This window comes from Nematolebias whitei, chromosome 9 (assembly GCF_014905685.2).
Source record: "Nematolebias whitei isolate Nwh7 chromosome 9, NemWhi1, whole genome shotgun sequence".
Lineage (NCBI taxonomy): Eukaryota > Metazoa > Chordata > Actinopteri > Cyprinodontiformes > Rivulidae > Nematolebias > Nematolebias whitei.
In genome coordinates, this window is record NC_056506.1 from 48,559,599 (window position 1) to 48,571,123 (window position 11,525).

Sequence of the window (11,525 nt, forward strand, 5' to 3'; positions counted from 1 at the left end):
AATGTGCTCGCTGATACTGCGGTGATGATAAATGTGCGTTCTGTGCAGCCCCGCCTGTCACCATCACATGTTTCAGCACACTGACATCTACATGCCTGTCTCGCCTTCTTTAATCTGATTGGTTGAAGTAGCTCTTTGACTCCATGTGCAGAACCGTCAGCCAATGGTGAACCAGATGGGCGGAGTCTCCAACATGAATCTACCTCTAAGGTCTAACGTACCAACCCAGGTCAGTTGGGGTCATAAACGCAGCACTCGGCTCGCTCGTCCCTTACATGTTAAATGTCCTCAGCTCTGTTCACACTTGGTTTTGTTTCTCGGGGAGATCATTTCCACTCCGTGTCTCTTCCTTTGGGGTGTTTCTCCTGCAGGGAAATCTCAACGCCCATATGGTGGCCCAGCGTCAGCGCGAGTACCTCAGCAACCACCTTCGTCAGCGTCAGCAGCACGTGCACCAGCAGCGCACCATGATGATGAGGACGCAGGGCATAAACCTGCCGCCCAACATGCCCAGCGGGGGCGCCGCTGCCACGCCGATGCCGATGGGGGGCACCAACCCTCGGTTACCCCAGGGCAGCCTGCAGCGGTTTCCTTACCCGGCCTCCAGCTACGGTACAGGCCTGCCCTCTCCTCCTCCACCTCCTCCTCCTCATCCCGGCTCCTCCAGCCCCTTCTCCTCCCCTCTGTCCCCCAGTCATCTTCTGGCAAGCCAGGGCATGATGGGAAATGTAGGCGGGCAGTACAGCGGTGTAATGAGCCCGTCGTCACAGCACAGTGCCTTCCAGTTCAGCAGCTCAGGTATAAGACCAGACAGGGTTCATGTGTGAGTGCTCTGAGAGGATCTAACCGCTTCCTCTTTTATTTGTGATTAAAACATGAACATGTTTTCTGCATGGAGTTCTTTTCTTTGGTCCTTGTTAAAGTTTGCACGAGAACAGCTTGCTCTAGATCTGCTTTTGTTTGCTAACTGTCGGTGCTGGAGGTGGTTTCCTGCAAACTTTAAAATCTTCTTCCTCCTCATTTTAACTCTTTAAATCACTTAGAAACGTATTATGATCAGGTTTACATATTCTGATTAGATCAATCTGTTGATAAGTGTAGAATAAAAGCAGCGTCGCATTCGTCACGTTTTATCTGAACCACCCTCCAGGAATGAGCCAGCAGCAGCAGCAGCAGCAGCACCAGGACCCAGGGTCGTGCTTCCCGTGTGGCGCGACCGCTCCGCAGAGCCCCCTGCTGTCCCCCAGGATGGGCCAGAGCTCCATGATGCAGCAGAGTCAGGGCCAAGCCCAAGCCCCGAACCAAGGAGGTCCGCCCAGCTACCAGCCCAGTCCAGACCTCAATGGATGGTCTCAGCCTGCCAACATCTCCAGCAGCAGCAGGTAGCAGCAGATTCTGACCCGTTGTTCTGCTCAACGATTATTTCTGCGTGAACTGAAGCTCAGCGTGTGTTTTCTCAGCGTGTACACGCAGCAGTCTCCGTACTCAACTCAACCCAGCGGTGGATTATACAACAGCAGCAGCATGAACCTGGGAGTCTCCATGGCCAGCAGTGGAGGCAACATGAACTCCATGTCCGCCCGGATGACTGAACAGGTGACGGATCAGCTCAGATCGTCGCAGCTGTTCATCCGTCATGTATACAGTTCATGTTGATTTGTTTTACTTTGATTTGCTGGTGCAGGTGAGCGACAGCAGCCTGATCCTGGAGCAGCTGGCAGGCATCGACATGCTGACCCAGGAGGGTGATGTCAGCTCTGTGAGTAAACCTTTGCTCTTCACAACTTTACATTCTTTAGTTATAATCGCACAGATATCGTAAAAAAAATAAAGAGTATACTTCGTATAAGTGTTCTCCACGTAAGCAGAAGCACATCATTACTGGAGCGGTTCATGTGAACGAATCTGACGTGTCGGACTTCAAGCTGCACAATCGTGGCGGCTTTTCAGACCAGCCCAAGCGCTGCGTTATTGACTTGGATTTTAGTTGCAGAGCTCAACACAACACGTAGCGTCTACCGTATATTTAGTTCTTTCTCAGTGAATTTCAGTCCAGTTTGTTAGAAGTTTTTCATCTCACAGTTTATCAGATTAACAAAAACAGCTCCGTATTTTCCGCCGTACATGTCGCACCGCTGTATAAGTTGCATCAGTCTAAAAATGTCTAATAAAGTGGGAAGAACATGAATAAGTCACTTCGCTGTGTAAGTCGCATCTCTTAGGCGTCACCGCTGACAACCCAGAAATGTGGGCCGGTGTTGTGCCAAACATCGATTGGCTGCCAAATGGCAGCTGTGGGAGCGTGCACGGGAGGACTTTAGCAAGAATTTAACAAGATTAATACTTAAAATCAATTATTCGTTTGCTCAAAATTATAGCAAATGTGTTTCTCAGTCCTACGTTTCCTTAAAAAATGCACATTGACGGTCAAATCAGCTGCGTTTCAAAAGCGATACTCAGAAGCAGCAGCGCGCACAGGGACCACTCGCTGTGCATTTCTTCGAAATTTAACAAGATAACCACCTTAAAACAATTGTTTGTTTGCTCGACATTATAGTAAAGGTGTGTCTCAGTTTAACTTTTCCTTAATAAATGCACATTGACGGTCAAATCAGCTGCATTTCGCCTGGGCGGTGCAGCGAAATGCAGCTGATTTGACGTTTGCTCCAGGAGTTCTATGGCAAACCTAGTGTCTCATTAATAGCCACTTTTACCTATTAATGAGACTCTTGGCTTACCATATTAGTCGAGCACCCTCTAGTGGCTGAAAATGGTAGTGTTCGATATTTTCCATGTCAGAATGAATGAAATCGTCAGATCTCAGACAAAAATTGGATTATAAATATGGAAAAAAATATAAATACGTTGCTTCGCTGTATAAGTCCCAGGCATGCTAATTTATGCAAAAAACTGTGACTTATATGCCAGAAAATACGGTATATGCTGTTAAAAAGTGTATATGGAGGGAAAGACGGATGAACACAAAATGAATTCATGTTAAAGATATTTAATCCAGAGAGCCGCCATTGTTCTTAAAATGACGCCCCTGCAGTTGTTCCAACAACCGTTTTCTTATTTTTCCACTAAACTTTATGAAAGTTTTGTTCACGATTAATACGATTTTGATCTTCTGCATTTTTATAGAATTTTTGCTGACCATGGCTTTGGTTGGGACAAAGTAACACAGGGACCCGCAAAACCACCACAGACAAGCATGAAGAAGCTGAAGGACATCCGCCATCTTGGAGGCTCAAAGGACGAAGGACAAACTGAGACACATAAAAGTCTCTGAACTCGGCCAGACGGCTTTAGTTCCTGCTTTATGCAAAAGTCAGAGATTCCAAGGAAACCATCGTCTGAACCGACCTGACAGCAAACACTTTCATTGTAGATCCATCGCAAGAAGAAGAAGAAGAAGAAGGAGGAGGAGGAGGAGGAGGAGGAGGTGTTTTGTGATTCAGGGTTTGTTGGGACTCATTTCAGTCGTTCATCCTGGATGTTTATTCAAAACGTGCTCGACAGTATTTATCTGTTCGTTGTTTGTTCACTTACACGTGGTGCTAAATCCGTCAAGTTCAAGCTACTCCAGAAACTAAACTAAACAAAAACGGACCAATAAAACCCAGTTTTCCTCCTAAGTTATGCAAAACATTAGCTTTTAAAGTGGCCTATGTTGGGAATCTAGATTTATTTTCAGCTCATAATATATTTTTACAGCCAGAGCTGAACTTAAAACACATACTGGACTCTCAGCTGGCACTTATTTAAACTAATTCTAATACACAAATACTGTAATTTCCAGACTATTGAGTGCACCCGATTAAGCCCTGCCCACTTCATAAATAAAAATAATAATACAGTTTTACAATTCTAGAATTGCGCCGCTCGAGGTTGGAGCAGCGCTGGTAAATTCACTCCGAGTTGTTGCTTTTGGAAACTTTAATTCCTCTTTTTTCTGGACGTAAATAACTTTTTTTCTGATGATTGTTTCCTCTGGTATCAGAAGCTGCGCAGCTGGAAGGATTTTTACTGAAACATTTTTACTTTTGGGCATTTGTTATGATGCGTAACCATGGCAACAAAGTGTTTTTTTTTTTTTTAAACCACCAGGAGCAGCTGATTAACATCTCAAACGCTCAAATATCTCAACTACAGCTCCAAATCCCAAATGAGTTGAAAAGGAGGCGCCATGGACGAATTCCCGTCAACTTGGCGGCGGTGCTTGAATACTTGACCGCCAAGATCCTGGAGCTGGTGGGAAACTTGGCTCGTGACAACGGGAGGACCAGGATCATCCCCCGGCACCTTCAGCTGTCTGCCCATGGTGACGAGGAGCTCGGCAGACTGCTGGGAGGAGTGGGCGTCGCTCGGGGAGCGGTTCTGCCCGGCATTCGGGCAGTCCTGCTGCTCAGGAGGACCGAGAGGCCTGTCAGATCTGACAACAAGCTGGATCTGGGTGGACGGATCGGAATCTGTGGACAGATTTTTCAGCAGGAGATCCTTCCAGCCCACAGCCATCAGCATCTAACAACCCTTGAATGAAACCAGGACGAAGAGCTACGACAACGCTTAATTTCCCTCTGGGATTAATAAAGTAGTTTTGAATTTGAAATTTGAACCTAAAAAGGACACACATGAGCTGTTTACACAGATCAATTTTTTAAACTTTTAATTAAATACGTACAGTAAATGTTTTTTTGGTGAAAAAAAAAATAGACACAGTACCAGGAAGTCGTTGATGGCCATCTTCATCTTCCTCCTGCGCACTGCCTCGTCATCCTCCGCTGCCTTTTGAAACCTGTTGGTGATCGAGGATGTTTTTACGGCGCTCGCCGCCAGAGGCAGCTATGTGAGCCCCCAGGTGTGGCGAGGCCAAATGTTTTGGCAGCATGAAGCTCGTTAGCTCGTCAAAAAAACAAAAAAATGATCCATAAATCAGCCGCAGTGTTTAAAGTGTTTGAAAAAAGTAGCAGCTTATATTCTGGAAATTACGGTGCGTGAAATGTTAAGTTTTAACACAACGTTTCAGCGTTTCTGCCTCTTCAGTGTTGAACGCAGCACGTTTTAATAATTTAATTAGTTTGAATGTACTTTCCTGCTGCTGTTCAACCAGCAGCACTCAGGCTGTGTATGAAAACTGGAAATGGTTTCTGGGTTTGAGGCTTTTAAAGGGTTTGATGCCAAAACTGACCAAGTGTTGACACAAAGGAAGAGCTGGAAAACGGATTAGACGACAAACGATCTGTAACTTTGGGGTTCATCGTTTTTTATTTGTTTTATCAGAACACTGATTGGAAATAATTAGCTATTATCGTATTAACTGAGATGTTAACCCTTTCCTCTCCTGAATGAAGTTCGGGCGTTACAGATCCGTCTCCGAGTGCGTTCACACCTAGCCGTTAACGTGCACCCTACAATAATAACGGGTCCAAAACGAGAACGCGTTCACACATCGGAACTACGGTTTTAATTCGCTTTTTTTGACGAGGTTTATTTGAGGGTAAATTAGTGTCGCGGCAAAAAATGGAGAAACGGCCGTCGGTCGTTCTTTAATATTTTCCGTGGTCGTCCGGTAAACGCGACATCTGAGCTGTTACAACGAGCCATCGCTGCCCGGAGCGCGTTGTAGCGTCCAGTGACCACCGTCCGAACAAACTTTAAACTCAACAGAAACGTCCTGGTGATGCACTTTGAGTAATTAAATCATGACCAAAGTTTTATTGAGAAGGACTCGGATAAACAGTTTATTAAAAACTCGTAGCTAAAAAGTAAATAAAACAAGAAAAGCTGCATCTTCAGAACATTCCCAAGGAATTACTGTTTAATTACTTTTAATCAGCCGGCGGCTGAAACAGACGTTTGAATTTTTGTTTATTTATTTTACCCTGAGACGTTCGGGTAAAAATGCTGCTTGCTTTGGGTCGAGTCAGTTCAGTCGGAGATCAGATTACCGTAATCTCTTGCCTATAAATGTACAAAATTATTATTATTAGTGGGCAGGGCTTAAATTCAGGTGCACTCAATAGTCCAGAACTTACGGTGCAAACCAACAAAGAGGTCCAGAAGTGAGAACGTTTGCAGCGTTTAGTCCAGCAGAACAAGGCCTTCCTGAAAGATACTCATCAAACCACTGCACCACCGTGCATCTGTTCTCCAAAACATTAAATCCTCAACATTTCATGCTATTCTCATAATTGATTGATTAAACTTTGGTGACACACAAAGAAACGGAGACTTCTTCTGCCGCCTGGACGAACGTGATGAAGCGACTCCGTGTTGCGTTTAATGACCTCTTTATTTTTGACCATTGACCAGATTGTGTTGAACTTGGGTCGCCTGCTGAACGTGGAGCTGTTTGAAACCCTCCGAGGTCTCGCGGTGTATTTATGATGGACTACTTTGTGTGTATGAGTGCGTTTTTATGAAAAACTGAAGCAAATGTCAAAGTTTTGACACTGTAGAGATGATTTTTTTTTTTTTTTTAACTCGTACGGTTCTTTTTCAGAGCCTGACTGAAGATAATATTGAGAAATATATGACAATTATTTTAGTTATTTATAGTTTTGAAGACATTTTAGAGAATATTTGTATGGAGAGAAGATAAAAAAAATCAAGTATATCTTTATGGAAATCCTGTTGTTGATTAAAATTAATATATTTGAACTGCTGTAGTACACGGGACCTGCGCCCACTATATTTAATGACTTTTCAATAAAGATGAATGTGTATACATGGTCTCGTACATTTTTAATTTTCCTGAGTGGTGTGGAAAGTTTGAAGGTCACTAAACAATCGTTAGAGCGTCGCCAGATTAAAATCAAGAAAGTATACTTTTCATTTTTAAATAAAAAAAGGCCTCTGGAGTCTTTAGATGACACCGAAATATGTTTATTATGTGCAGCGACGAGAACCTGAAACTGTTTCATGTTTAATTTGTCACTTGTTTTTATAAAAATATTAATACGTTTAATGTGAAAATGCTGCAAAACTAAAAATAGATTGTTAAAATGTTCTGAAACTTTCAGCAGGATTAAGGTGGAACTGAATGCTAAACAGGAAACTTAAGGCAAAATTAAAGAAATGTTGAAGAATTTTTATTTTTAACAAAATTCTGTCGTTTGTGTAAATATTATTTTTATCAGAGTTTAAAAAGTTGGAACTTTGATTCTCTGCTACTTTAAGGTTTAAAGCATCTAAACATGTCAGAAGCTGAAGATGCTCCACATTATTCAGATCAGAGTTTATCACTTTATTTACAGAGCTGACCAGCCGCTTAAGTAAAATGAACTACGGTGGCCCTTTAGGGACAGCTCAAATGAAGCTGAACAGGATCCATGGAAATATGGAAAGCCATTTCATTCAAAATTAAATAAATAGTGTTATTTAAAAGGTATTAATCAATATTCCATTAAATAAATAAATGTTCCCCTGAAATTAAACATTTAAATAGAAAAGTTTACTTTTTTCTCCAAGATTTTTTATTCTTTTCTAGATTTATTTTTATTTAATTCATGATTTAGTTATTTATTTGTCACAAACTGAAACTCCATTATTGAATAAATAAAGCTTGAAATAAATAAAAAACAAATCTTGGATTAAAAAAATATATATATATATATATTTAAATGTTTTATTTCATGGGAACATTTCGTTACTTAATGGAATATTTATTAGGCAGCACAACTGGTAGAGCTGCTGCTTCTCAATGAGAAGGTCGCCGGTTCAAATCCCAGTCCTGGAGCCTCTCTGAGTGGAGTTTGCATGTTCTCTCTGTGCACGTGTGGGATTTCTCCAGGTACTCCAGTTTCCAGACCAAAAACGTGCATGTTAGACTGATGGTAACTCTAAATTGTTCCTAAGAAATGGGTAAAAGATAATGGATGGATGGATAATTTATTAATCACTTTTAAATAACACTTATTTATTTATTTAATTTTGAATGAAATGGCTTTCCATATAGAAAGACCTGCTGAGCTTCTTAGAATTAAAACATTAGAAGGTAAACTTGCTGATTATTAATTTTATTTTTTATACTTAAACCAACTTGGTTTCAAAACAAAATGTCTTTCTTCTCATTTTACTGTAAAAATAGGAACTTGTCCAGCGTTTGTTTCCATGTGGCCGCAGCTGCAGGAGCCAAGCAGCAACACATATTTTATTCTGCTGAAAATATCCAAGTTGTTGTGCTCGGGTTCTTTTCTTCCACTCCGTCGTGCTGTTACAGCTGTTTGCTTCCATTAAAGGAACTCGTTGCAAAGTCTGAACGACCAAACAAGCAACACGTAAAACGGGAAACGAAACCTGCTCAGTGTTTTTCTCAAGGCTCAACGTCCAGGCCATGTGTGTTTACAGGCAGCCGAAGGTTTTGTTTACATTGAGCGTGGACCCACATTTCAGAATCACATCCAGTATATCTGGAATACGACTTCATCGAGGCTCACAGGAACGTTTTGTTTAGTTTGCTTTCATGTTTTTGCAGTGACCTTTAAGCTGCAGCAGAACTTCATCACTCGTTCAGTTTGGATTTTAACTCAAAAATAAAATTAAACTCTCATTTTAAAGAACGGCGGTCCGCTGAGAACGCTGACGTTTAGCATTTGTTACATTTCATAGCGTGTTTGAAGATATTTAGTTACATTTACGGTTTTGACCTCTGCCGTAACAATTTTTGAAATAACTTTTTTTTTTTTTGCTCCTTATTTTTATTTGAAGTTTATTTTCCAAACTCCTTTTTAAAAAAATGTTTCCTCACAAATCGGGACACTCTAAACTGATTTCCGAACATCTTCGACTGCTGATCAGCGCCTCACATCCTCAAACACGTCGGTCAAAACAATAAATCAAAGTAAAGTGCAGATGTTCATAAACAACATCTGTTTTTATTTGAAGTCTCCTCCTGTTTGCAAACTGTTGACTGTGTTGCGTCTGCCGAGGCGGCTTGTTCATTCATAATGTTCCCAACACAGCAAATAAATTATTTTTATTAATCTGCTCTGTCTTTGAGTTTTATTTTACACCTGATCAATAAACACAAACATCTGATTCATCACTGGTGTTGCAGTTCTCCCGATTCTCCAGCAGGTGGAGCCATTTTCACTTAAATGAAAGCACAAACCTTCAGAAATCCAATAAAATAATTATAGCAAAACTAAACATTTAACCATCTCAGCCATTAAAAAAACAAATGTAACTTTATATTTATACTTTTAAAATCTTAATTAATGGCAAACATCTCTTCTGAGACTCAGCTTCAAAACAAAACTTAAGTTTACACCCTATATTTAAATATTATTTTGCTTTGTTTTTTGAATGTCCAGAGGACCAGACTTAACTTTTGTAGACTTTTCTACCTGGATTATTGAGCAGCATCAGGATATTCTTCTTTAGATTTTTCTCCCTGGATTATTGAGCACGCATCAGGATATTCTTCTTTAGATTTTTCTACCTGGATTATTGAGCACGCATCAGGATATTCTTCTAAGTTGTTTGCGACACCTTTGTGTTTTTTTAAACGTTGCCAACCCTGGTCCAACAGTCACGACGCACCCTTATTTTATGAGCGGAAACATTTCCTGCATCATATTAATCTTCAATTATGGTGCAACTGAAACAACTCTAATTTTGGTTTTAAGACCAGATAAATACATGATGGCGTATTTGTGGGAAGAGTGTAAATATACTTCTTTAAAATACAAAATATCTGCTCATGGTCCCTTTTTCCATTTCAGCACATTTTCCTGCTGAGACGTTTGATGTAAATTAGCTGAAAACTTCCTGTAATACAGTTTGTGACACGTTCAGATCCATCTGGATTGATGGAATTCCTTATTCTTGATCCAGCAGTGACGTGTGATGAGGCAATGGGAGGTGCAGGCCACCATGGACCAGACTGGTCTTTGTCTCTTCAGTCAGAAACCTGAAACTGGTCCCCGGTGCCCTCAGTGTGGGTTGAATCCCAGCACACTGCCTCTTTTATTAACCTGCTGAAATAGTTTTCCTGATCAAATAAAACCCTTTGTGTCATGACATTATGAAACAGTTTGGCTGCAGGTGTCGGAGGACACGTCCTCAGATAAATCTCTGCAGTCTTGAAGGAGAGCTAGAGGTCATGAACTTCAGCAGACATGATCTCCTATGGCTGATGTACTGTAAGTCTAAACTTGTAAAATCAGCTCCTGACATGTTCAAGGTCACTGATGAAATGTATCTGAGACTTTTGTTCCTGCAATCAGCTCTTTGCTGCTGCAACTACAACATTTTATTAACAATCTAATCTTTTTTTTTGTTGTGTTTTGGCAACGCCTCGCGCCTTTTGTCCAGCCTCACGTAGTTTCATGGTGTAAGTTATGAGGAAATGTCAGCTGATGCTGATAGTGGATCACTTCCGGATTGTCAGCTGGGACAGAAGGATGTTTCCTCTGTGAGTGAGCTGAGCGCTGATTGGTCCGTGCAGCTGTCAGTCAGGAGGGCACCTGCGTCAGCTGGCGCTCCTAGTTTGGCTCCAACAGCCAAAGATAGAAAAATAAGAAGAGGTCTCACTCTGATTCTTTTTATTAGGTTAGCAGAGAGGAGGATTGTTTCAACCAAGAAGAGTTTTGAATTTTTTTAATTTATTTATAAAATAAAGTCAGTCAGTGACTTTTATCAGCTGTGAGTTAACGGACTGTTTACATTCTGGTATATGTGGTCACCGTGGTGCGTTCAAGTGCAATTTTATTTTCAGAAACTTTGATTTTTTTTTTCTTTTTTGTCTGTGTATTGATGATAAGATATGAGCAGCTGAAATAATATTATTGAAATTCATCCATTCATCCATCCATCCATCCGTCCATCATCTTTACCCACTTGTTCCTTTACGGGTCACAGGGGTCACTGGTGTCCATGTCCATCCATCACTGTGTAAGAGGAGAGGGACACTCTCACAGTATGACATAAATTGTGGCACAAATTCAATTTTAGCTCAAAGCTATTTTAGCTACTATTTTTCTGCTCAGAGTTTATTGTCAGCTTTTTTTTTTAATTTTAGCTATTTCATTTAGACATTTTAGCATTTAGCTACTTTTAGTTTCATATAGACTTTTGATACTTTTCTGTCCCATCCAGTGGTTTTTGATCATGTTCTGCAACTTTTAGCTGCTAGCTTGCATTTAGCTTATGTTAATTTTAAACCAGATATATTATTTAATTATTTATTATTATTAATAATAATATTGTTGCTGTTGTTTTGCTTTTAACAGCTCAGTTTCAGTTTTGGTGCAAATTGAAACATCCCGATCACATTTCATGCAGTTTCTTTAGTTTGTAGCGATTTTTATTTATTTGTTTATTTATTTGTTTATTTATTTGTTTATTGCTCTTTGGAGCCGTTTTGTTTCGGTGTTTTCTATTTTCGTTTCAGATTTCTTATCCCCATGTTATGATTAATCTTTCCTAATGCAGGATCTTTTAAGGGGAGGCGTGTGGGAGAGGGAGGGGGGACCACTGCAGTCCTCCTCCTGTGCCTCCCCCTGTCTCCTCCTGCGTCT

At 40.9% G+C, this 11,525-nt stretch overlaps 1 protein-coding gene across 1 annotated transcript in view; it reads left to right on the plus strand.

Annotated features, from left to right (window-relative positions):
• The window catches only part of LOC119415256 (nuclear receptor coactivator 2), a 64,526-nt gene extending 61,120 nt beyond the window's left edge, over positions 1–3,406 (plus strand). The window contains exons 17-22 of the mRNA XM_037682428.1: positions 152–229; positions 372–798; positions 1,151–1,382; positions 1,461–1,596; positions 1,685–1,759; positions 3,145–3,406. Of these exons, the coding sequence (XP_037538356.1) occupies positions 152–229; positions 372–798; positions 1,151–1,382; positions 1,461–1,596; positions 1,685–1,759; positions 3,145–3,156 (960 nt within the window). The 3' untranslated portion in view covers positions 3,157–3,406. The remainder of the gene's footprint in view (positions 1–151; positions 230–371; positions 799–1,150; positions 1,383–1,460; positions 1,597–1,684; positions 1,760–3,144) is intronic.
• Positions 3,407–11,525: the final 8,119 nt, after the last annotated feature.